This window comes from Halichoerus grypus, chromosome 1 (assembly GCF_964656455.1).
Source record: "Halichoerus grypus chromosome 1, mHalGry1.hap1.1, whole genome shotgun sequence".
In the NCBI taxonomy this organism is placed as follows: Eukaryota; Metazoa; Chordata; class Mammalia; order Carnivora; family Phocidae; genus Halichoerus; species Halichoerus grypus.
Window position 1 is genome coordinate 159,753,989 of NC_135712.1, and position 26,603 is coordinate 159,780,591.

Genomic DNA, 26,603 nt, shown 5'->3' on the forward strand with positions numbered 1-26,603 from the left:
CTGTGCAGTCTCTGTCACATAATGCCCCTTTATTTCCTTCCAAGCACCATCTCTCTTACATGATTATGTTCATTTACTTGCTTCCTAGTTCATCAGCCATCCTCCACTAGAATTGTTAGTGTCATGAGGACAAAACCATGTTTGTCACATTCCCTGCAACATCCTGAGGCTGACTTGGCGCCTGGTGCAAATTGTAGACACCCATTATCACAGTAACCCCAAGACACACACCCCGTGATAACACAGCTGCTTCACAGTCGGGCTGGAATGAGATTGGCCCCGATCTTCTAAAACAGGAGAAGGAAGTCACCAGCTCATGACCATTTGGGTTTTGGTTTGTCTGGGACTTTCCCAGCCTGGACCGTGGTCAGCTCAGCGTGCACAGTTTCTGTATCAGCCGGGAGGAGCTGTGCTCCACGCTGATGCTTGCCTTCCTGAATGGGCTATGGGGAGTCAAGGTCACTTCTAGAGTTGCCAGGAAGCACTACTCACATTTAATTGGCAAAAACAAGTCCTAGGCCACTCCTAACCTCCAGGGGGCAGAAACAGTCCCTCCTACCATGTTCCAGGAAGAAGAAATGGAATATCTGTGACCAGGCCAAAAGACTACCCTCCATCTTAATTGTGTGTGTCTGTGTGTGTGTTTTGAGACAGTACAGACTTTCCAGGGCGGGGAATTTGCTATTACTATTGCAATGGACAATTCTGCATTCTATACTCTGAGTTTGGGGCCTCATGTGTAGGTTTCTGCAGGACTTCATTTGTGGAATAACTGAGGGTATCTATTTCATCCCCTCCCCTTCAAGGCAGAATCAGGGTCTTATTCGCTGCAGTATCCCCTACTCACAGGACAGATGTGGTGTCAGCAAAGTTCAAGAAATGGTAGTTTGACAAACAAAGCAAAACAAACAGCACTCCTAAGTGCTGTTCCTTGCTCTACACCAGGCTCGGGGGTGGTCATGCTCTCTGGGCCATGGCTGTTACAGAGCTGGGCTCCTTGAAAGCAAAAAAAGAAAAAAGGGAAATCTGCAAATAACAGAAACAACACGACAGTGCTCAGCTGTCAGAAGAAAAGTCGGTGCAATTGGATAACCATCGAAGCCAAAGGAGCAGCCAGCAAGGCTGACTAGACCTCTGGGATGGGCTGGCAGAATGTCACGTGGGTTCCTTGGTCTGTACGAGGAGAGTTTTCCCAGAGGTGAAGGTCAAGTGAAAGCCCCTGAAACTTGTCCCCACCCACCCACCTCAGCCAAGATAGTAGGTAAAAAAACAACATCACCTAGCAGGGGAAATGCAGAGATTAGTGCTACCCATGAAGATCTAAAGCATATGGAGTTGGGGGTGGACCTCATCATATCCCTAATGAATTCATCAATCTGACCTTAAAACAATACAGAGAATGGTAGTGGACTGCTGCAGACTCAACCAAGGAGTAGCCCCAGTTGCAGCTTCCGGGCTGGCATCCTTGCCGGCATGGGTCGGCATGGCCTCAGGTACCCATCTGCTGGCCTGAGATCTGACCGTTTGTATGAGGAACTGTTGACATTCACAGGGAAAGACAGCCACTCACATTTATGGTCTCGCCCCAGGCCAGTGGTCCCTCCCCCACCTTTGTCATCTTATGGTCCATTGGTTTACTGTATCAATGACATCCTACTAATCTGGCTGGCTGAATGAGAAGTAACAAGTAAATGAAGACCTCGGTGAGACATCGGTGCTCCAGAAGGTGGAGGATAACCCCTGTGAAGGTGTGGGTGCTCGCCACCTCAGTGGAGTCTAGCGGTCTGGGACACACCAGGACATCGCTTCCAAAGGACAAATGATTGCATCTTGCACACCCCATTGCAAGGAAGGAAGCACAATACCAGAACCTACTCTTTGGGTTCTGGGGCAGTATATTCAACACCTGAGGATTCTGCTCTGACCCATACATCTCTGGGCAACATAAAAGCTTCCAGCTTTGAGTGAGGCTCACAGCAGAAAGGGGCTGTCCCCTAGGCCACAGGAACCGTGGACCCTGTCATATTAGAGCCATATGCGGTGGGTAAAGATGCTGTGTAAAATTTATGGCAAGCCCTCGTGGGAAATCCTGCTGGATTCCAGGATAATCTGCTATGCAGCAATAGATGACTAATACAATCCCACCCACCATCTCTTCTCTGGCTTCTCCTCAGCAACTCCCAGTACCCCATCTCCTGTCCAGAGTCCTCTGTTGGTGCCTTCTATGTGCTCGGGTATCCCAGGTCTGAGGCTTGGGCTTCTCTTCTCACTGCACTCACTCGCTGGACGGTGCAACCACTCTCAAGATAATCTACAGCCACAGCCCGAACTCTCTCTCAAGACCTGAACATTAAATGGCCTCCTGGATATCTCCACTCAGGGCCCACGTTCAACACAGCCGGAAACAAACTTCTCCTCTTTCCCTCCTGCACTCCCCATCTCAGAGGTGGTGCCATCATCCACCTAGTCTCCCAAGCCAGAATCCCCGTGTCTTCCTGGATGCTTCCCTTTTGCTGTCCTCAATACCCAACGCCAGTAGATTCTACCTCCTAAATGTCTCTTGGAGATTTCCAGTCCTCATGATCCCTCCTACACCTACACGGGGTTCCACCCAGAGATGCTTGTTTGCTGCACAAAACTACTGAGGGCTGACCGACCTCCAGTCCTGCCCTGCTCACCAAGGGACCTGCCCTAGCCTGAGGTGCTTGTATAATTGGGGAAAGAACAGCAGCAACAGCCTGCAGCTTGGTTCAATCCACCACCACCCAGGAGCAGCCTGAGGGATTCCCCCTTCCTGGGCATCACAAGCTGTTTAACCAAAACTACAGAACTGCTTAGAGATCCCCGCTGTGCCATGCCCTCTACATCTTTACAAATGACGTTCTTTCTATCTTGAACGCCTCCGCATCTTTGCTTTTCTCGGTGAAAATAACTCCTACTAAAACATCAAATTGTGGCCTTCTACCATCCTGGAGCTGTCTGGGTGCTCTAAGTATTCAACCAGAGAGCTTTTGGAGTAGTTGAAAGAGACCTTCTGCTCACGAGACCTCAGAAAACAGGCCTCAGTTGCCTCATCTGTAAAACAGCCACAGGGCGAGCGAGGTCACGCAGGCGGCAGGTGGGGCTGGTCCCCACTGCCCCCACCCGCAGCTCCAGCTCCCACCCCTTTGCTGGAGGTCAAAGCCGCCCTGAGCCCGGTTGCTCACCAGGCCGGCAGGCGGGGCGCCTCGGAGGCGTGGGCGGGGCCTCCTTCTTTGGCCCGCCCCCCGGGCACGGCGATGGGGCCGACGTCATGACGCAGTGTTCCTTCAGACGCTTCCCGGGCTCGGGAGGGTCACGTGAGCCGGTTTTCGCGCGAAAACTAGTTGTTGCTGGAGTGGCGGCGGGGATCGTGGAGCTGCGATGGCGGTGAGGGCGCGGGTGTTCCCCGGCGGCCTGCGCGTCTGCCGTGCGGGAGGGAGGCGCGGGCGTGGGGCGCCGGCGGGTGGTCCCGGCGAGCCAGCATGTCGGCGTGGGCCGGGGGCGCGGGCGGTGCGGGGCGCTCCGGGACCTGGGGCGAGGGGCCGCGCATGTCGAGTCCTCAGGCCCTCGCCCCGCTCCGCCGCGGCCGGATCGGGCCTCCAGATGGGGTTGGGTCGCTGGGCTCTGGTTTGGAGCTGATGTCTCCCCTTTACTCCTCCCTTGCGGGGTCTGCAAAGCCAGCGGGCCCCACGCCGCCCCAGTCCCCCTGGGGATGCCTCCTCTCCCGCACCAAGCTGGGAGCTCGAATTCCCTAACCCGAGCTTAGTGGCCTACCCGACCACCATCATTTACTTTACTCCGCACCTGCTTGTGGGGCGCCCTCTCTATGCCTGGCGCCGGGAGTACACAAGACCGATAAGGCCCCGCATCTTCGTGCACATATTATTGTAGTGTTTTTTTTGTCTCTTTGTCTTATTTATTGTCTGTTCTCTCCACCAATCTGTAAATTCCAGATCGCTTATGTTTTGGTCACTCTCATGTTCTGTCTCCTGCCTCAATGTCTTGCATATTGTGGGTGGGAAGCCATGCTCACAGGAGAGGAATGTGGGAAGAGTAGAGAAACAGGTACATAAACAAATGAGGTATCCTTAGTGACTTGTCATGGAGAAAACACAGGGAAATGTCAGTGCCTGGAGTATTTGAGGATGTGATATTTGAGCTCGTTCCTGTGTGTTGAGAAGCCATTGGCTCAGAGAGCTCACAGGAGAGCATTCCAGACAGAGGGAACGTGAGATGCAAAGTCTTGAGGCTGGAGGGGTTTGGAGTGGAGTGGGGGGGAACAGGGTCACAGGTGGAGAGGACCCCCTTTAGGATGCTAAGTCAGCCCTCACCTTCTCGGTCCTCTCCTGCAGGAATCATCTGAGTCCTTCACCGTGGCATCCAGCCCAGCCCGGCGGCTGCGAAGTGATCCTCTCACCTCCAGCCCTGGGCGAAGCTCCCGTCGCACGGATGCCCTGACCTCCAGCCCTGGCCGTGATCTTCCCCCCTTTGAGGATGAGTCTGAGGGGCTTCTAGGTACAGAGGGACCCCTGGATGAAGAGGAAGAAGATGGAGAGGAGCTTATCGGAGATGGCATGGAGAGGTATTTTCATTCAAAGTGGCTTACTCAGCAGGTAGTTTTGCAGAGAGCCCACTGTGTATCCAGCGACCTTGCTTTGGGTACAGGGGAAGCAGAGGAATCAGTATCCTTGCCTATGAGTGCACCTTCATGCAGAATCTAGGGGGAACAGACAAGTCCAAGGAACCACAACATAGGCCCGAGTAACTTGCTGTATCATAGACTGGGCCCTAAGGCCTGGGTAAGCCTCAACTCTCTAAGATGCGCACCTCAGGGGATGCAAGGAGTCTCTCCTGTGGTGGACCACATCAGGGATGCCAAGGATGATTTGGAAGAACAGGAAGCAGGCAGCTGAGTGTTTTTCTGCAACTTCAAAGAAACTGGGGTGGGGGGGCGGAGGGGGCATCTGATTAATTAAGATTTTGATGCAATTCAGAAAATATTTATTACACCTGATCTGTACCTGGCCCTGAGTTAGATATTTTCACACTTATTAATAAAAATAGAAACATGTATTAAAGGTTATGAGAGTTAATGGTAAGGTAATGGAGTAGGCTCTGCAAGGGAGCAGGGTTAGATTTCTCCTGCTGCTCTACCCCGTATTTACAAGCAGGATTTGGTAGATATGCTAGTAGGAGAATTGTTTGAATGCCCAGAGCCTTATGAAGACTCTCCTTTGGGGCCTTCTTTTACCCTGACTCAGGGGTTCCAAACATGGTGTCCAGGCCATCCCACAGTCCATGGGGTGAGCCACCGGAGGGACTTGCAAGGGCTCCCTGGACCTTTCGGATCTTTGCTTTAAGTCCCATCACCCCAGATGATGAGAGCAGATGCGCCGTATGTGCCACACTATGGAAGGAACTGGGAGCCTTTGGACAAATCAGCCAGCTCTGAAGTTTTTACGTGAACACACATTTTGAATTCTCTTCGGCATGTATCTAGGGATGGCATCGCTGGCTCATATGTTTAACTCTGTGGTTCATCTTCTGAGGAACCGCTAGACCTTTTTCCAGAAGAGCTCCACCATTTTACATTCCCACAAGTGGTGTATGAGGGTTCTAGTTCCTGTGGTTCTTGCAGACACCTGTTATTTTCTGGTTTTCGGTGATAGCCATCCCGGTGGGTGTGAGGCGATGTCTCATGGGGGTTTTGATCTGTATTTCTCTGGTGGTTAATGATGTGGAACATCTGTTTATGTGCTTATTGGCTATTTGTATATCTTTGGAGAAATGTCTATTCAGATCTTTTGCCCATTTTATGATTGGATTGCTTGATTTTTTTTTTTTTAATATTATCGAGTTGTAAGAGGTTTTAAAATTCTGGGTACAGGTCCCTTATCAGATACGTGATTTGCAAATATTTTCTTCTCAGTCTTGCTATTTTAAAAATTTATTTTTTTTTAAGATTTTGTTTATTTGAGAGAGAAAGCAAGCAAGAGAGAGAGAGAGAGCACGAGGTGGGGGAACAGCACAGACAGAGGGAGAAGCAGACTCCCCACCAATCAAGGAGCCCAGCGCGGGGCTCAATCCCCTAGGACCCCACGATCATGACCTAAGCTGAAGACAGACGCTTAACCAACTGGGCCACCCAGGCCCCCCCTCCCTTTTTAATGGTGTCTTTTGAGGCACAGAAGTTGTTAATTTTGATAAAACCCAATTTATTAATTTTTTATGGACCAATTAGAATTTCACTGAGGACAGAGGACATCTCGTGTGACTTAACATTTTCTCAATGAGTCAGACAAATATGTTTTAACTGAGAACATTTAAGAATTCAGAAATGGATCAGCCCACACATTTACCTGGCTCCTCTGGGATCTGTTTCTGGCATCAGCAACATGGGATTACTTACTCTGAGTTTATTCAAAAAAAGAAAAAAAAGGTAGCAGGTCCCCCCCAATCACCATTTACTCTGAAAAAAGGGAGAATTCCAGAGGATCGTCTTGGGGAGGTAGTGTGGTATCAGAGAACAAGCCTGAAGGTTGTGGTTGGACTGTGTTTTGACACCCAGCTCTGCTGAGTGGCTCTTGGCAAAAGCCCTATCATCCCCATAATCCTGTTTCCTCATCTTTCAGATGGAGTAATGATGTCTGCCTCCCAGAATTGCAGGGAGGAAAGCCGTCCTTGCTCTCAGTGGGTTCTTTGTCCAGACAGCATTCCCCTTCAGATACCTGACAGGTGACATCGTGGAAAACAGGTCCTTGGAGGTGTTGGAGTAGCTGAGAGGGTTGAGCCAGTGGGCAGGCGTTTCAGAGAAGCTGGTTTGGCTGATGTCAATAGAAGACCTTCCCAGTACTTCAAGGGGTTTGACGTGGCATTGTCTGGGAGGGGAAGGTGCAGGGAGAATTTCTGCCCTGTTGGGGAGCTGGGGCTGGCTGGCTGAAGGGCCTTTCTGCCTGAAGGTTTTCTGGTTCTTCAGATTTGTTTCTTTTTGGATGCTCAGAGCTGTCTGGAGGTCCCCTCCCTCTGTTTTTTATTGTGGTAGATACACATAACACAGAATTTACCATCTTAATCATCTTTAAGTGTCCAGTTCAAGGGCATTAAGTACACTCTCGTTGTTGTGCAACCAATCTCCAGAACTTTTTCACCTCCCCAAACTGAATCCTATCGTATTTGTCCTTTGTGATTGGTTTAGTTCACTGAGCCCATTGTCCTCAGGATTCACCCACACTGTAGCACTGTAGTAAGAAAGTCAGACTTTCTTACTTTTGGAGACTGAATGATATTCCATTGTATGCACAGACCACACTTTGTCTCTGTTGGAGATCCTTTTGGAGCCTTTGTATTTCTTGCCTGGGGACTCTTCTGGCCTGCCCAGGCTGGAGTAGGCCCAGTTCCTAGGCCCGCTTTTGTTTTGTTTTTGATACTAACGGGGTCTGTTTTGGGGCTCCCTCAGGGACTATCGTGCCATCCCAGAACTGGATGTCTACGAGGCTGAGGGTCTGGCCCTGGACGATGAGGACGTCGAGGAGCTGACAGCCAGTCAAAGGGAAGCAGCAGAACGGGCCATGCGGCAGCGTGACCGAGAGGCCGGCCGGGGCCTGGGCCGCATGCGTCGCGGGCTCCTGTACGGTAGGTTCAAATGTCTGCACCTCCAAGGGTGCAAGGCTGGTCCTAGCTTCCAGAGCCTCAGGGGGCTGGAAAAGGAGTTCTGGGGAAGGCAGGTGGAAGGTGGTAGGAAAATTTCACTTGAGGGTACCCTTTTGGCCCCCAGACAGCGATGAGGAGGATGAGGAGCGCCCCTCCCGGAAACGCCGCCAGGTAGAGCGGGCCACAGAGGACGGCGAGGAGGACGAAGACATGATCGAGAGCATCGAGAACCTGGAGGACCTTAAGGGCCACTCCGTGCGTGAGTGGGTGAGCATGGCGGGCCCACGCCTGGAGATCCACCACCGCTTTAAGAACTTCCTGCGCACTCATGTGGATGGCCACGGCCACAACGTCTTCAAGGAGCGCATCAGCGACATGTGTAAAGGTGTGGCTTCCACGTGTCCCCGCTGCCTCTCTGCTCACCGCAGTCTGCCTTGCAGAATTTTCCCGTAGGGCGTCATTCACTTGGGCCTTTTAACAGCATGTTTAATAGAAATATGAAGTGCAGGGAATACTGAGCCACTTGCCCGTTGCTGGACAGGAGCTAGCACCTGAAGCCTGAGATGTCCGTCATCAGCAGATACAAAAAGCATTGCATGTCTGCACTAGGACGCTCTGCTGGACAGCTGAACCACAAAAGTATCTGACATGCTTAAAAGGTGGCAGATTTAATGTAGAAGTCTGGATTACTACTTTAGTCAGAAAATAGCACATTTCTGTGGACAGGAATTAAAAGGAGGCATGTGGATCTTGGTCCGCTGCTGTACACACCGCTCCCTTTTGTCTTGTATTTGATACAGTTTATTCACAGGTTTCCTTCCTGGTCCTTTTAGGCATTTTGAGTTTGCAGTCCTCCTGCACATATCGTTCCACTTAATGTGATTTCATATGTCGTGTGATGTCTGCATTTTAGATTGGGAAATTGAGGCTTAAGATGTGTCACTTGCCTGAGTCACACAGCTAAAGCAGGGCAGGTTTAGAAGTCAGGGCTGGGGTTTCCAGCTCTAAGTCAAGGATGGGGGGGTGGGGGGCAGGCCTTTCTCCTTGCACAGGGAGAGGGAAATTGCCTGCCGTGTCCCCGGCTGAGCTCTGTGCTTAGTCTTTCTTCCCGCCTCCAGAGAACCGCGAGAGCCTGGTGGTGAACTATGAGGACCTGGCGGCCCGGGAGCACGTCCTGGCCTACTTCCTGCCAGAGGCGCCGGCAGAGCTGCTGCAGATCTTCGACGAGGCTGCGCTGGAGGTCGTGCTGGCCATGTACCCGAAGTACGACCGCATCGCCAGCCACATCCACGTGCGCATCTCCCACCTGCCTCTTGTAGAGGAGCTGCGCTCGCTGAGGTGAGCCAAGGGCAGGGTGAGCCTGAGGCCCTGCATCCTCAGCACCCTGTGGCCCAGCTTCGTTCAGGGGAGCTCCAACAGGGCCATAGGTTTCTGGGCGGGCTGGCTGTGGCCAAGGAGCGCCCTCCCCGCCTGGCACTCTGGCTTGGACCAGGTGCGATGGTGTGGATCTGGTGGGATCCAAGTTTTCTGGATCCACCTCACTTAGAGCCTGACCTCTGGAGGGCATGGGTCAGTCATCGGTCTCCAGGCCTCTGATAGGCCCTCTTGTCCCTGCAGGCAGCTGCACCTGAACCAGCTGATCCGCACCAGCGGGGTGGTGACCAGCTGCACGGGCGTCCTGCCCCAGCTCAGCATGGTCAAGTACAACTGCAACAAGTGTAACTTCGTGCTGGGGCCCTTCTGTCAGTCCCAGAACCAGGAGGTGAAGCCGGGCTCCTGCCCTGAGTGCCAGTCGGCTGGCCCCTTTGAAGTTAACATGGAAGAGGTGAGAGTCCGCGCCTGCTGGTGGCTGCCCTTCCTGTCTACACCGGGCCTGCCCCACTTCTAAGGCAGTTAGATGAGCATGGCAGCCCCCGGAAATAAGATGGACTTGTGCACTGACCATGCCCTGAGGCGAACCAGATATGTCTGGCCAGCTGTTTAGTTTGGCCCGTGGGGTGTTTTTCAAAAATTCAAGCCAATATTTTAAAACCAGGGCATTTTGTTTAATATGTCAAAGTTGATGGTTTTTCTTTAAAAAAAAAAAAAAGGGGAAGTTCTGGTAAAACTGGGCTGATTCCTTGTTCAGCTGTCTCCTTAGAAAGGCACCTGCTTTCCCATCCCTCACTCCCATGGGGCTTCCCCTTGGCATTTCTGATACCTGCCTCTCTGTGGGCCTCTCGTTGGGGGCCTCTGGATTATAACTAGCTTAGACATTGCTGTGCTGGATTCAGGAGGCCCTGCTGAAAGCTTCTGGGCTGTTTGCCTTTGTATTTGAATGATTTCATCTGTAGAGTCGGGGTCATCGCAATACCTTCGGGGGATGCCCAAACCCCGTTTACCGCCTTGCTGCCGTGAATGCCGGTGGCTGAGCTCTCAGTACTCTGCACCTCTGAGAAGTGCCCTAGCTGGGACGTCCTTACCAGAAAGCGCCTGAGAGTTTCTGCTTGTGGCAGCCCACAGCCGAAAACAGACCTGCTCAAAAGCTCAGGTGCACCTTGCCTTGGGGAGGGTGAGCCCATGCCTTTGCCCAGAGTCTTCCCCTGCCTGTTCAGCTCATCCTCCTTAAGAGTCTGCTTTCCCGGAAGCTCCTTGAGAAGGCTCTTACATAGGAGCAGGGTTTCAGGCTCTGCTTCTACGTAAGTAATAATTACAGCTGAAGTTTCTGGAATACTTGCAAGGTACCTAGTGGGTGGGTGATGTATAATTCAGTTTTCATCACACCTTTTGAGGCAGGTGATATTATTGACCCCAAAGTCACCCAGCTAGAAAGAGGCCCAAAAGATTAGAACTCAGGATCCAGAGCAACTGCTTTTTTTTTTTAAAGATTTTATTTTATTTTATTTTGACAGAGAGAGACCCAGCAAGAGAGGGAGCACAAGCAGGGGGAGTGGGAGAGGGAGAAGCAGGCTTCCCGCAGAGCAGGGAGCCCGATGCAGGGCTCAATTCCAGGGCCCTGGGATCATGACCTGAGCCGAAGGCAGACGCTTAACGACTGAGCCACCCAGGTGCCCCATGTATGACGTGATTTAACCCTCAATGTGAAGTTGCACTCAGAGCCTTAGCATCCCCATTCCGCAGAGAAGGCATAGAGAGGGGACATCATTGCCCAGGATCACACAGCTTAAGCCATGGAGCTAGGGTTTGAACTTAGACAGCATGGCTGTGGCGTCCATATGCACCAGGGCTTGGCTACAAGCAGGTGCTTGACTGTCTTGCAGTAAGGAGGCATCCACAGGGGTAGTGGCAGGAGTGGGGACCATCCATGTGTTGGTCACAGCAGTCTCATTTTCTGCTTTGGCTGTCCATTTTCTGGTCAGCTGATGGAGATATAGGAAGCCTATCTGTTCTCCTTACTCATGGGGCTGTGGCCAGGGTCAGGTGACATAATAAGTCTGTGCTTGGAGGAGCGCGAAGTCGGCCATGCAGAGACAGGCCCCTGTGACCTCTTGTTTGTCCCACGCAGACCATTTATCAGAACTACCAGCGCATCCGAATTCAGGAGAGTCCCGGCAAAGTGGCGGCTGGCCGGCTGCCTCGCTCCAAAGATGCTATCCTGCTCGCCGATCTGGTGGACAGCTGTAAGCCAGGAGATGAGATAGTAAGTGGCCCAGAAGCAGGCCAGGGAGCCAAGTTGCTAAGGACATCAGCGTGAGCATCTGTGGTGCAGAGAGGGTTGCTGGCAGCGGGAGGGTAGGCTGAGGTCACTGGAGGAGGAACCTTTCCTCCTTGTAAAGGACTGGCCAGTCGGAATGTAGGGGGTAGAAGTTTTGCTTTGGTCTTCCGGGTTACTCATCTCGCTGTCTGGCAGGGAGGAGTTGAGGAGGAGAGATCGGACGGTGGAGGCAGCGGGGGGAGGACCCTGGCCCTGAGTCTAACCCCGGCCCGGCTCTCTGGGTTGTGTCCCCTCTCCTAGGAGCTGACTGGCATCTACCACAACAACTATGACGGCTCCCTCAACACGGCCAATGGCTTCCCTGTCTTCGCCACCGTCATCCTAGCCAACCACGTAGCCAAGAAGGACAACAAGGTCGCTGTGGGGGAATTGACGGACGAAGATGTGAAGATGATCACCAGCCTTTCCAAGGACCAGCAGATCGGGGAGAAGGCAGGTGGAAGTCCAGGCGGGATTGTCGTGCTTCCAGAGGAGGCCCCAGAACCATGGTCCTGATTCCCGGGTCTTGGGGTCTGGGCTCCGTTTCTTCATTCTTTCCCTTCCCAGCATTGGCTCGATCAACTTGCCTTGATCTGGGGGGAGGAGGGGGGCTGCGCTCTGGGGGAGGAGCTGGAATGCTGTCTTCGGGGACCCACCCCTCGACGGGATGGGGCTGTGATGAGGAGTCAGTGGATTGAGTCGAGCCCAGGCTCAAAGCTGAAACAGGTGGAGCAGTAGGAATAACTCCTCTTGTGAGGGTATATGCCCTGGTGTCAGACCAGGGGAGGACCCAACACCCATTTCTCTGGGAAGAATGCTACCCCAAGAGGGTTTTAGAGTTTTGGTTTTTTTTTTTTTTTTCTTGTTTTTTTTTTTTTTTAATTATAGACATTTTTGCTGAAGGTTGGGGAGCTAGGGATTTAAGAGCCAGACTCTCAGTTCAGGTCAATCAGTGCAGGCTCCATTTGGCTTACTGAGCAAATGGCATCCTTCCCTTGAGCGCAGGGCCACATCTGACGCACTCACCTCCATTACCTTCACTTGGGCCACCGAGATTTGGGGTTCCACCAGGAGAGGCAGGGGTTTCCCCAGCCTCGGGAGGACAAGAACTTCATTCTGCCAATATACCCAGTCCTTGAATACCTTGTAGGCCGTGTTCTAGGATCGTGGTGGGAAGTCAGACACAGTCCTTCCCTTCCTGGGGCTCATAGTTAATCAGGATCCCCGATAATAAGAAAGAAGACAAAAACACAGGATCTTTTCACTTAATCAGTAACATGGGAAGAAAGCCACAACCCATGATTCTTTGCTGCCTACTCTTCCCAGAGGAAGATTAGCACTAACACGATGGACATGTTTTCAGACTCTTCACTAGTATTTGAGCCAGTCTGTCCAGGGCTGGCGACCCGGCCCTCGCCGCTAACCTGGCACGCATCAGCTGTGTGCACGTGTGCCCGAGCTGCCGAAGGAGCAGTGTGCTTCTAGAACAGTTCGCTAATGCCGTATTCCCCTCTGCTGCAGTTCTCAGCCACTGCTCTTCTGCTCTGTTGAGGAGACAGGAGCGGCAGCAGATAGAGCGTGGGAGGCAGGATGTGCTTGACTTCAGGCTTTGGACAGGCCAGTCCCTGTGTGTGCCTTGTGCCCCAGACTTCCAGAACTGCCCCTAATGGCCCTAACATAGAAGGTTCTGCCACACTTTGGTGTGGTGATAGCTGCTGTTTTGTCTGCCTCTTTGTCCACACAGCTGACTTTGCCAGGCAGACGTGTCCCAGCATCATGGTAGTGACTGCTCAAGGTCAGTTACACCTGCACGCTTACACCGTGATCCCCTCAGGGTTGGAGACGGTGACTTCTAAACAGAGGTCTTTTAGAAGGATCTAGAGGGGAATCCTTCTAGAGACGATGACATCTCTGTAAGACACCTTTCTGAGACCCGTCGGGGAAGGAGGGCTGGGTGATACCAGGGAGCGTTGGTCTGTACTGACCGCTTTAGCCCACTGTCAGGGTGGATATTTTTACCAAGAACTTGGACAAAGACAGAAACCACACTCGGCAGTTTTGGGGACAAACTGAAAGGATGACAGGCTTGTCATGATGGGGCTCATTTGAACTATTTAAGCCAGAGGTTTGCAATTTGGTGGCCTGTGGACCACATGCAGCCTGCTGAGGGGTTTTGGTTGGTTGGTTGGTAGGTGGTTCTGTGTTTCCATTTCTTTTTTGTTTGCTTTTCTTTTTGAATTGGTTATCATCCTTTAGGAATTGAGATTGCACTTAAAAATCTGGAAGCCCCGGTTTTTGGCCGTCCAAGCACCCGTCAGTGCTAGGTCTTTGTTTCTGTCCAGTGATGACTGATGGGAAAGCTAAGTAAGGGGCGGTTGCCCTTGCCAGTGGGGCACGCTCCCTGCTGTCTGTCCCAGCCACCCCCTGCTCTGTCCTCTGCAGCGTGATGAACTCAGCTTGCCTTCCGGCCCATTTGGTTTTGTGAGCCCTGGCCGCTGACAGGTAGAAATAGTCAAGGGATAAGTGCCGTGTCTAACACTTAGATTTTAAAGAACTAACAGGAGAATCAGACTCCTTAGGTTTGGCTTTTGGCCTAATCATTGGTGTGATCAGATGAGTTGCTCGCCTCTGTACGGATGAGCTGACGGTAGGTAGCACCCACAGGAGAGTTGTTACAAGGATTACGTGGATGTGCTCGTGTGAATGGTGCGCTGCTGCGTGCTCAGCAGCTAGCTGTTTTGCACGTCGGTACAAAATTTAAACTAGTTGTACAAAAACTGGATGGGCGTGCCGCCCGGGACAATGGATGTTGAAAGCATAAAGGTCCGTAGGAGGATAAAAATAGCTTTAGGGCACGTTAGACATTTCCTGTGCATTGTCTTGTGCTCACAGTAGCTGTGTGGGTGGGAACTTGGCCGCACTTCATGTCGGGGCTGTTCTGAGCGGGGTGGGGGCGGGGGCAGGGGATAGGGCAGTGTGTATTGAGAATTAAGAGCATGAGCTTCAGATTCAGAGGAATCTGGGGTCAGGTCTTGCCTCTCTCATTTAGGAACAGACAGTTTGACCAGAGCCTTGGTTTGTTTCCTTCTTTTTGATGTGGGGGAACCAGGATCATTATGAGGGTTAAGTGGAATACTTCTTGGCAAATGTGTCATTCCTTAGCAGGTCTGGGTTTGAGTTTACCTTTTTTTTTAAAGATTTTATTTATTTATTTGAGAGAGAGAATGAGAGACAGAGAGCACGAGAGGGAGGAGGGTCAGAGGGAGAAGCAGACTCCCTGCCGAGCAGGGAGCCCGATGCGGGACTCGATCCCGGGACTCCAGGATCATGACCTGAGCCGAAGGCAGTCGCTTAACCAACTGAGCCACCCAGGCGCCCACCTTTTTTTTTTTTTTTTTAAGATTTTATTTATTTGAGACAGAGGGAGAGAGTGCGCATGAGCAGAGGGTGGGGGGACAGAGGGAAAGGGAGAAGCGGACTCCCACTGAGCAGGGAGCCCGACATGGGGCCCGATCCCAAGGCCCTGGGATCATGACTTGAGCCGAAGGCAGACACTTAACTGACTGAGCCACCCAGGCATCCGGGATTCTTCCTTTCTTCTTAGCCAGTACATTTGCCCATTACTCTCTCAGACCAGCTGGGTCAGCGACAGCAGCGTTAGCCTTAGCATGGTTGCTTCCCTGCCTTCTAGTCTGTAGGGAGGCCCATCTGGATGCAGCGGGTGCTTTGCAGGAGGGGAGTTGAGCCTGGGCAGCTGTGCATAACAGGCGAGAAGGGGGCCTGCTGCTCTTGGTCCTGGAGGGAGACATTACCTCATCCTTGCAGGGGTGCCTGCCACGGGAACAGCCCTGAGAAACAGTCTGGGTAAAGAGAGGTCAGGGACGGGCAGCCTTGCACACCCACAAGACGTCCAGGAAGATGAGACATCCATGGCGGACTGTCTCTCCTGACATTCCCAGCACAGGTGAGGGTGCAATGGAAGAGTCCTGCATACCGAGCGCTAAGCATCTGCTTGACACTGCATAGGTAATTTCCAGATAGTAATAACAGTAACAATCCTATAATGGAGGTGTTACGGGTGCCCGTGTTATTGGTGAATAAACGGAGGCCCGGGTTAAGTAAGCTGCCATGCAGCATAGCAGCTAACGGCAGAGCCAGGATCCCTGTTCACACGGTCTGGTCTGAGTCTGCGCGCCAGGGACTGCTCTCTGCTCCCTCTCCCTAAGTTACTGCAGCTCGGCAGGACGTGTGTGTGTTGGGGCGGTACTTGGTTATGGTGAGTTCTGTGGCCACCCAAGTATAAGTCCTGGTCTGAATATTGAAGCCTTATTGCAGAAACTTGCAGACATACACATGGAGTGGGTACAATGAACCCTGCATGTCCTTCCCCCGGGCTCCACCTGCAGCTGGAGTCGGGCCACCCCTGTGTCCTCTGTACTCACGCCCAGTCCCCTCAATGACTGCAACCAGTTCCCCACACAGTGTTTGACCTGCAGCCGTGGATCTGTAACAGGCCCTCCCTACTGCACCGAACCACAGCACCGAGGCCACACTTTAAAAACGGGTTCGCGGTTCCGTGGTAGCAAGTATTTCCTTGGTGTCCGCATTTCCCTGATTATCCTACTTTTTTCTTTTTTTAAAAGTCTCTTGGAGTTGATGTCCAAGTAAGGCCCGCACGTTGGGACTGGTTGATCTGTCTCTTAAGTCTCCGTCTTTAGGTCCCCTCTCCCTCTCTTTTTGTGGAAGAATCTGGGTCATCTGTCCTGTTGAGATTTTGACACTCTGGGTGTTGTAGATGGTCTTTGTCGAACGTAGTCCTGGGCCATCTGTTTTCTGTGAATTGTCAATGATGCACATGCATAATCAGTATCCAGGCTGATTTCTTTTTGGGTGGGGTCCGTGGCGAGATGGGCTAGAGGTCTTGTGTTCCCACCGTAGCACCTGGCGTCTCCTTGTCTCTCTGTGATCTTAGCAGCCACTGACGATCCTTGGCTAAACCTACTCATTCATTAGGGGTCGCAAAATGACGGTCTTCTAATTCCAAATCCTCCTTCATTTATCTTCTGGAATGCTTCTGCGTAGAGAAACTTCTCTTTATTAACTATTGGACTGTGCCTAGATAGAGGTCCTGTAGAAAAAGCAGGATTGTGCTTGATCCTTTCCCTTCATTTACCAGTTTTCAAAATAATGAACGGTTCTCCTCTGAGGTGACCGCTGAGTGTCCTCACAGATGAGCGGACTTAAACAACATCGAGGCTTCAGCATTGCAGTGGCCATCCGGGTGATGCCCAGCGGGTCCCTCTAGTTGCCGAGCATGAAGCCCATCGTTCTGAGTCCTATTGGCGTGACCCCAGGTCTCTGATAGCTTTCTTCTTTCTTATATAAGACACTGCAGGTTCTTTTTACACAATTCCTGCCCAGACCTGGGATCAGCCATTTCTCCAAATAGCCCCATGGAGAGTAGAATTTTCTTTCAGTGGGAAATAGTATTAAGAGAGGCCAGCCTCTGTAGACATCAGGCTTGGACCACTGTGCACCAGTTAATGCAGTTCTGTGTCTCCTTGGGCTGGGTTTTGCAGGAAATGTTAGGGCCAAGGAAAGAACCAGCAAAAGTGTCCAAGTGGAAACTGACCTCCACTCCTGACTTATTATATAAAGTAACGACAGGAGGCATTTCCAGCTCAGTACCAGTGGTATTGGCATATCCTCTTTCCAGAAGGACCTGCTGGTCATGCTGCCCCCTGGCAGCAGTGCAGAGTGGCCATCCGCAGGATAAACTGCTGACCCCTGACTCCAGCTCTTAAGAACGGGACATCTCCCACCTTCATGCTTCAAGGGAGCCCCGAGGGAGCAGTTCTTCTGTCTGGCTGGTGGGCAGGCAGGACAGCTGGATCCAGTGGGTGCCCTCCAGATTTTCAGCACTGACTTTCCTGCTTCGGCGTTCTCCCCCCCCCCCCCCCCCCCCCCGCAGGGCCTGCTGCGGTACAAGCCGCCTCGGTGTAACCTGTAAGGGGGAAGGAGGGGCATGCACTGCTTCTGTGGAGTCCCTCCATGCAGATGGCAGGAAGGTCGAGAACAGTAAAAGCGTGCAGGAGATGGAAGCTGCTTCCTACTGGCAAGACATTTCTTTGTTGTCTCTGGTTTCATCTTTAAAAATCATGCAGATTTTGAGATTCTCTTTTCCTCTTCTCTCTCTTTCTCTCACAAATAGATGTCTCCGTGACTTACCAGTTGAAATGACGACTTCCTGGTGGGCCCATCTCCTGAATGTTCCATATTTATCATATTTGGCTATCACAGCATAGCCGGGAGCCAGGCACTTGTATAAACTTGTATAAACCTCTCACTTAGGGCCCACCCAGTCCTCTGAATTGGGTTGTGATACCTGTCTTCCATTTGAGGAGACTGAGGCTCAGGCAGCCACAGAGCCTGTGGGAGGTGTCTTCCTACATCTGTGTTGTCAAAGCCCACCCTCTTCCCACACATGGCCCTGTTTCATGGGCCTGGGTCTTGTCTCCTTTCTGTGACCTTTGGGTAGTCCTTTCTGAAATCTGACTAGAAAGGGGGTCCGACTGACATTCTGTTAAGCTCTAAAGTTCTGTGATTCTCAGGAAAAGCCAACTAATTGCCCCGCCCAAGGTCAGAGAGCAGGGCTTGGTGCTGGGGCCTGGTGGGATTGCAGCAGCCGTGGTGTGGGCATTCTGGGGCTGGAGACATCCCTGTACCCTGAGATTCGAGCCGGTGGGGGACCTACCGTATGTGGGGGGTTGGCCCAGACTCAGAGCAGATGCGCCCGTTCTCACTGGCTCTCCCTCCCTTGCAGATCTTTGCCAGTATTGCTCCTTCCATCTATGGGCACGAAGACATCAAGAGAGGCCTGGCGCTGGCTCTGTTTGGAGGGGAGCCCAAAAACCCAGGTGAGTGGCGTTGGGTGCCACCCCCTTTCCCTCTGCGTTGCAGGTACCAGACAAGGCAGGACTTTGCATTTAAAGGTTGGGTGCCTGGGGAAAAAGTACATGTTAGCAGATGGCCAGACCATGTGTGGCTCGGTCATTGTAGGGAGAGTGTAGCCCGTGGCTATGGTACCTTGGGCGGTTTTAACTATAAAAATAATACATGAATATGTAGAGAGAATTACATCCTCTTCTTAAATTGTTAGAAGTCACAGAAAGATGGAAGTCCCTGCTGACCACCGTTTCTAATCCAGTCACCTCCTGGTGGGTCACTCCTGATCAGTGTGGTGTGTGCACTAGTGGACCTTTGCGTGGCCATTCACATAGACTTACACGTGTATTTACACAATAACACAATTCCATGGCATGCGTGTATTTCTGTTCATAAACACAGTATTTCCTGTACCTGCGTGTAAGTGACTGTAAAATACTCAGCTTACCTCTTCCTGCTCATTAGCATGTGTGGGGCATCTTATTGCACTGGTGCATGCTGAGCAGATTTATTCCCATAAGCGAGTGCATCAAGGTCCCTATAGCACAGCATACAGAGCTGTTCTTCTCAGTGGAAAACATCTGCATTGCTTCTAGTTTCTTAACTTTCCTAAGAGCGTCTTTATAGTAGTGGCCCTGTGCCCCCATCTCTCTGGGTTCAGTTCTCAGAAGTGGGATTGCTAGTCCTAGGGTCTTGCATCCCTTTCTAGAAAATATGCTTTGCTATCGGCTTAAGCAGACTGAGAAATTAGAGATAATCCGGCTATGTCTGGCACCCCTCCCCTCCCTCTTATCCCCACCTCCATCCCTGCCTCCTTCAGGGGGTAAGCACAAGGTGCGAGGCGACATCAACGTGCTCTTGTGTGGAGATCCTGGCACAGCCAAGTCTCAGTTCCTCAAATACATTGAGAAAGTGTCTAGCCGAGCCATCTTCACCACCGGCCAGGGGGCTTCAGCCGTGGGCCTCACGGCATATGTCCAGCGGCACCCCGTCAGCAGGGAATGGACCTTAGAGGCAGGAGCCCTGGTTCTGGCTGACCGAGGAGTGTGTCTCATCGATGAATTTGACAAGGTGGGTCCTTGGGCCCCGTGGCGATGGGATTCGGGATGTGTTGGCTTAGCCCTGAGTGGGGGGAACAGGTGTTAACGGGATAGCGGTCGGGGCAAGCATCACACATTTGAACCTCCTGCAGATGAATGACCAGGACAGAACCAGCATCCACGAGGCCATGGAGCAGCAGAGCATCTCCATCTCCAAGGCCGGCATCGTCACCTCCCTGCAGGCTCGCTGCACCATCATTGCCGCAGCCAACCCCATAGGTACGCCAGGCACGACGGCCACGGGGGCTGGGGTCTGCCACAGCGGGGCTGGACCCAGAGAGGCCTCACCTTGGGGAATAGAAGCCTGCAGCGTCCCTCGGCCAGTCCCGAGGTCTGAGGAAGGAACTGAGCATCAGAAAACCTTCCTCTCTTCCACGGTTCTTGCTGGGGCTGCATGGAAGCAAGACTTGGGGTCTTTTGTTAAGCCATGTTCTTAGAACCAGTTTTGGACATTTTCCTCAGAAGACAGAAAAATCTAGTGCGTTATCTAAGGTTGGGTGGAGTTGGTTGTTGATCCCAGTCAGCCTGTGGGCAGGGAACTCAGGCACCTCACCCACCTTATTCTAGGTTTTTCCTGCTGGGAGTTGATTAGACTTTTAGTCTAAAGGCTCTTTCAGGCAAATGCTCCAGGAAAGCCCTTTTCCTTGTCTTGTCGAGAAGGCCTGGCAGATGCAGGTACTGAGCATCCTTCCTTTTCCGAAGTCGTCTTTCTCTTGCGTCCCTGAAGCACCTTGAGTTTGGCAAGAACTTTGTGCTCAGAAGAAGAGCAGATCGAGGGAGCATGAGCCCTGATGGAGAGGTGCCTTTTTGTTACAGGAGGCCGCTATGACCCCTCGCTCACCTTCTCAGAAAATGTGGACCTCACGGAGCCTATCATTTCCCGCTTCGATGTCCTGTGTGTGGTGAGGGACACAGTGGACCCAGTCCAGGTACACAACCCCGTGTCCCGGGGCTCATGCAGTAAGTTCCGGGGACCTTGAGCGAGGCTTGGGGCCTGTGTTGAGTCAGGCGCAGAGACCGGGATGCCACTTGGACCGCGGTGTTTGAGAGTCAGCCTCGGTTTCTCTTTCCTTCACTGGCCCATGTCCGCTGCCCAGCCGGCAGAGTCCAGTCTCTGCCACCAGGCCCTTCTGGCCCGACCACCTGTGCCCACCCACTTCTTACCGCTTCCCTGCTGCAACCGAGTCCCGGCTTCTCTTGCTCAGATCCAGAAGACTGCCGTGTCTTGTGGTCGGTCTCTTGGCTTCCACTCCCACACCCAGTTAAGGCCTTCTCCAGTTGGAAGCCAGCCCATCTTCTGAAAACATAAGGTGGATTATGCCTCTTCTTAACCTGCTGGCAGCTTCCACTGTAACTAGCAGAGAATCCACTGGCCCCGAGAGGCCTCCTCTGGGCCTGTCTCTCCTCGCCTCTCCTCCTTGCCCCCTTCACTTCATCCACTCTGGCCACCCCACCTGTTTCCCTCCCTTGCAGCTGCCAGGCCTTGGCTTGTCAACATGCTCTTCGCTCTTCCTGGAAGGCTCTTTCTAGGTGGCTGTATGGCTGAGTCTCCTCAGGCCCTCAGTCCTGTGCATGGTCCTTTCTGTGGTTATTCTGAAAACTGTGTCTGTCTGCTCTTCTCTCACCAAGAGGTGAGCTCGAGCTTTGTCATGTGCACCGGTGACCCCCAGCACCCACAGCTTCCTGGCACAGAGTAGGCATCGGATGATACTGTTGCGGGAATGTCATCTTCCAGCACCTGCAGCTTTCACTTCTACCAGCGAGCCAGCTTACTCCAAGCCAGGTCATGAGACTCACTCTGTGACTTGCCCTCTCCCCTCTTGTCTTAGGATGAGATGCTGGCCCGTTTTGTGGTTGGCAGCCACATCAGGCACCACCCCAGCAACAAGGACGAGGGCCTGGGCAGCACGGGCACCCGCGAACCCGCCATGCCCAACACGTACGGTGTGGAGCCCCTGCCGCAGGAAGTCCTGAAGAAGTACATCATCTATGCTAAGGAGAGGGTCCACCCAAAGCTCAACCAGATGGACCAGGACAAGGTGGCCAAGATGTACAGTGACCTGAGGAAAGAGTCCATGGTGAGGGCCCAGGGCACAGCTGGGCGGGGCGGGGGGGGATGCAGGGAGGGGAGCTCAGCAAAAGCTTCTTTAGCTGTGCAGTCTGTTAATCTAAGAAGCGCTAGAGCTGGAACGCCTTTAAAAAATGATACGTAAATACCTTAGCCATTTTGTTTCAGATGGAACGTAAATGTGCGTGCATTTGTCTATCTGGGTATGGGGCCAAGGTCCCTTGAGTGTTGGCCGCTGGTTAATTTCTGTGCTGACTTTGTGAATCTCACCCAAACATGTGGTCTGAACAAGCATCAGTTCTTTCATAGTGGAGTGAAATATAAAGGCAGCTGGAATGTAGAACTTTTTTTTTTTTTTTTTAAAGATTTGTTTGTTTATTTCAGGGATAGAGAGCTTGAACCAGCGGGGGGCGGGGCAGAGGGAGAGAGTGAATCCCCAAGCTGACTCCCTGGCGCAGGGCTCGATCTCACGACCCTGAGATCACAACCTGAGCTGAAAAAAAGTCGGCCGCTCAACCGACTGAGCCACCCAGCGCCCCTGGATTGCAGAGTTCTTGTAGATTGGTAGGTCTCACCCACCTAACCCAGACAGCAGCTTCTTTGTTTTTTTTGTTGGTTTGATTGTTTTTTTTGTTTGTTTTTAACCTTTCAACTGCATGAGGTCCTTGGAGAGCATTTGACTTAGTTTTTATACAAACAGCTTTTTTCCCCACTTATGTTGCACGGGTGTGTGCAGCACTTGCGCATGACAGAAACGGGCAGCTGGGCTGCCCACGGTGTGCCAGGGGCAGAGAAGGTGCCGGCGGGATGGCGGCAGGCCGCGAGCGTGTGGCCACGTAGGAGCTGCTGGCCGCACTGACAAGGCCGGACACTGTCCTTCCTGCAGGCCACAGGCAGCATCCCCATCACAGTGCGGCACATCGAGTCCATGATCCGCATGGCAGAGGCCCACGCACGCATCCACCTGCGGGACTACGTGATCGAGGATGACGTCAGCATGGCCATCCGCGTGATGCTGGAGAGCTTCATCGACACGCAAAAGTTCAGCGTCATGCGCAGCATGAGGAAGGTGTGTGGGAGCTGTGTGGCGGCCACGGCGGGCATCCTGAGGCTCTGGATCTGGGCTCTGCTGTCCTGCCTGGCTGCTCGGGCAGGTCGTGACGGGAGCGTGGCGGGGACTGGTCATTCTGTAGTAGCCTTGAGGGTCCTGGTGAGGAAGGGCGTCATTTGACTGTGGCTGTTCCCTGCAGACTTTTGCCCGCTACCTTTCATTCCGGCGTGACAACAATGAGCTGCTGCTCTTCATCCTGAAGCAGTTAGTGGCAGAACAGGTGACGTACCAGCGCAACCGCTTTGGGGCCCAGCAGGACACTATCGAAGTGCCTGAGAAGGACTTGGTGGACAAGGTATGGGCACAGATGGGAGGGCGGGCTGCTCCGTGGGGAGCTGTGCGGCGTCTGTGGGGCCAAGAAGTCCTTGCTCCATCATTAAGTGGGCAGGCCTCGGATGGGAGCCATGTATGAAGTGTTCATGATGCGCTGAGCCCCGTTCTGTGCAGTTACACTTGACCGTGGTGAGTCCTGTTACTGCCATCCCGTCTCACAGAGGAGACAGACACAGCCAACTGGCAGAGCTAAGCTTTCAAGCCCTGTGTCCCGACTCCAGACCCCGACTCAGTTTACCGCCCCCACAAATGGGCCTTAGACGTTGCACCGTGCAGAGGCTCTGCGGCAGACCAGTGGAAGCTCACTTTCGTGGCTCACTTGACGTTTTCTCTTTTCAGGCTCGTCAGATCAACATCCACAACCTGTCTGCTTTTTATGACAGTGAGCTCTTCAGGATGAACAGGTTCAGTCATGACCTGAAACGGAAAATGATCCTCCAGCAGTTCTGAGGCTCGGGGCCATCCACAGTAGCTCGCTGAGATGCTGGTGGGGCCGACTCCACGCTCTCAGGCTCACAAAACCCAACTGCTGAGGGACTCGGAGAGGGCGTGCGGGGCCCGGGGCTGAACCATCCAGCTCCCCCCACCGTTTGCTGGGCTCAGGCTGGGCTGGGAACGAGGCTGTTTCTTTCTTCAGCTCCACTTACTGCTCCTCATGCCATCTTGGGTGGGCTCGCTTTGCCAGTGTTCCTCTTTCCCCTGCTTGGCAGCCCACCGCCTATGGGAGGTTGGTCTCCACTTTGTTCCTTGGACCAGAGTCCCTTGTGTTCAGGGTACCGCAGTCCGTTTTAGATGACCAAGCATATGAGGGTGTTAGGAGAACTTGTTGCCCTCTTGGTGTGAGTTCCGGTCCTGGATGCTTCTACCGCTTTGGCCAAAGAGCAAGTTCAAGGTATTCGTAGTGTTTTTCTGAACTCTGTCCTGCAGGTTTCTCTGGGCTTCTGTGAGTAGAGAAAATGTGGGCAGAAGAGCACACAACACGTGGCCCAGTGCTTTCCCCACCCCCAGCGCCAGGGATTGCTGTGGTCGTGAGACGGGAATGAGGCTTATTGTTGGTTCCAGTTGTGCCTAGCAAGGGCTGGTTGTCACCATTGCTGTGCTCCTTTGTTTTCTCCTACTAGCCACTCCCCGTCCTCTCGTTGTACATTCAGTTTTTGTTCCTGTAGTTTTTATTTTTAATAAAATCTAAATAATGGTGGCTGTTGGTCTGAATTATATCTTCATGTCATCACACAGGCTCTCCAGCACTCCCCTTGAAGGCCTTTCCCATCTTCCGTTTTTGGTGTTTGTTGGAGGTAGATTTGTCTGTAAGAGCTATCTTGTTTGTGGGTGTGCAAAAAGCAAAAATGGTGTGGCTTTGCCTAGGGAATTCAGTTGGTAGTTGCTGCCTCTGTGACGTCTATGGAATCCATGAGAACCAGCGAACAACCGACTTGTACACCTGGAGGGACTGGAGGTAATCTGGCCCTGCCTCCAAATGGAGCCGTGTCGTTCATCTCCACAGCATCGCCATCTGGCCTCTACCTGGAAACGCCCAGCTCTGCTCAGCTGCCCTTGGGTTGGGTGGACATCTACAGTTCTTAGTGTTTCTTACCTGAGATGAAGCAGAAATGTATCCTTATGGCTTCTCTCTTGTCCAAAATGTCCTTTCTGGAAACTTCCAGGATGAGTCCTTCCTGTGAAAGTCCTGCAGATGTTTGATGAACCTCGTATGTTTGATTTCCTTATTCAGTTCCTTGCACATATCCTGGGGAGTCCAATAAGGGGAAGGCCCTGAGGAATGTGGGGAGATCTCTAAGGAAGCAGTGTCGAGTACTGGGAAACTGAATGGGGGACAAGAGGGATGAGGAAGTGGCCCTTGTAAAGGTGAGATCTTTAGGAAGAAGAATGGGAAGGAGCCAGCCCCAAGGAAAGAGCAGTCTGTGTGGCTGAAGCTTGAGGGGTGGAGGGGAAGAGCTGGGGCAAGAGTTGGGCCTTGCAGTTGCGACCTGAAAGGAAAGATTTTCTTTACACAGCATTTCTGACACCAGATGTGTGGGTTCTCCACGCCACTCAATTCACTTTACAGTCACACACTGGGTGGCCCACAATTTTTTTTTTTAAGGTTGTTTGAGAGAGTGCATGAGCAAGGGGGAGGGACAGACGGAGAGGGAGAAGCAAACTCCCCAGGGAGCAGGGAGCCCCAGATGGATGTGGGACTGGATCCCAGGACCCCTGAGATCATGGCCTGAGCCAAAGGCAGACGCTTAACCAACAGCCCCCCAGGTGCCCCTGGGTGTCCTACAATGTAAGGCAGCTCTGACATGACCTGGAATCAGCATGCAGACCCCACAGGGTAAGGGCTCAGTCCCACAGGACTGCACCCACTTCAGACACTGGTTGCAAGTAGTGGGACCCCAGGTCTCCCACACTTAGGTCCAACTTGCCTGCAAATCAGAGATTCCCATGACCCCCTCCTCAGGTTTGATAATTTGCTGTAACAGCTCACAGAGCCCAGGGCAGCAGCTGACTTGCTGTGACTGACTTGCTACATACTGAGGGGTACAAATGATCAGTCAGATGGAGAGAGACATAGGGCGGGTCCCAAAGAGTCCTGTGTGCAGGAGCTTCTGTCCCTGTGGAGTTTGGGGTGCGCTACCCTCCTGGCACATGGCTGTGTTCTTGTTCACCAACCCAGAAGATCCTTGAACCCCTTCAGTTAGGGGTTTTTCTGGAGGCTTCATTACATAGGCATGATGATTAAATCATTGGCCATTAGTGATTAGCTCAACCTCTAGCCCTCCCCTCCCCAGAGGTCAGGGGCTGGGGCTGAAAGTTCCAATCCTTTAATTCCAGGGTTGGTTCCCATGGCAACCAGCCCTCATCCTTAGGGGTTTTCCAAAAGTCACCTCCTTAAGCTCTGGTGTAGTTGAAAGGGCTTGTTAGGAATAAGTAAAGACATTCTTTTCACTTTTGTTACTTGGAGCTTCAGGAGCCAAGATAAAACCAAGAAAATAGAACAAAAGATGCTCCTATCCTCTTATCACTTAGGAAATTACAAAGACATTAGGAGCTCTGACCAGGAGCCCGGGGTGAAGACAAAATACATATACTATACATTGTTTATCCTATTCTTTAGAAACCAAGATGAGAGATCTAATTTTTTTTCATTGAGATATAATTGACATATAACCTTCTATTAGTTTCAAATGTACAGCGTAATGATTTGATCTTTGTACGTGTTGCAAAGTGATCACAGTAAGTCTAGTTAACATCCATCACCCCACATAGCTACAGATATTTTTCTTGTGATGAGAAATTTTAAAGACTTTCTTACCCTTAGCAACATTAAAATCTACCATCCAGCACTGTTAACTACAGTCACCATGCTGTACTATATATTTTTACAACGCTACCCAACAATATCACACAGACCTAATAAGGGCTTGAGTCTGATTGCAGGAGCCGGCCCTTGAAGGGTGGTAAGCAGGGGAGTAACAGGGTTCGGCGTGTATTACAGGAGCTCCTGGCCCCTGTCGACTGCAGGAAGAAAGGAGGAAGAGGGGAGCAGATGGCAGTGGTCTGAACTAGGGGGCAGGGGAAGGTGGATGCAGTTTAGATGGATTTTGCAATTTCAGCAAAATTCAGTGATGGATAAGAAGTGGGAGTGGGAGAAAAGAAGAAACTGGATAATGGTAACCA

General features: G+C 52.2%; 1 protein-coding gene across 1 annotated transcript; it reads left to right on the forward strand.

Moving 5' to 3' along the window:
* The first annotated feature begins 3,268 nt into the window (after nucleotides 1-3,268).
* Nucleotides 3,269-24,120, forward strand: MCM2 (minichromosome maintenance complex component 2). Its single transcript, XM_036078517.2, has 16 exons — nucleotides 3,269-3,408; nucleotides 4,374-4,603; nucleotides 7,478-7,653; nucleotides 7,796-8,056; nucleotides 8,790-9,009; nucleotides 9,289-9,496; nucleotides 11,177-11,311; nucleotides 11,627-11,818; nucleotides 18,189-18,282; nucleotides 19,131-19,381; nucleotides 19,503-19,629; nucleotides 20,227-20,339; nucleotides 21,240-21,488; nucleotides 22,365-22,547; nucleotides 22,729-22,884; nucleotides 23,262-24,120. Exons 1-16 carry the CDS (start codon nucleotides 3,403-3,405, stop codon nucleotides 23,370-23,372), a joined length of 2,712 nt encoding a protein of 903 aa, XP_035934410.1. The 5' UTR covers nucleotides 3,269-3,402; the 3' UTR covers nucleotides 23,373-24,120.
* The last annotated feature ends 2,483 nt before the right edge of the window (nucleotides 24,121-26,603 follow it).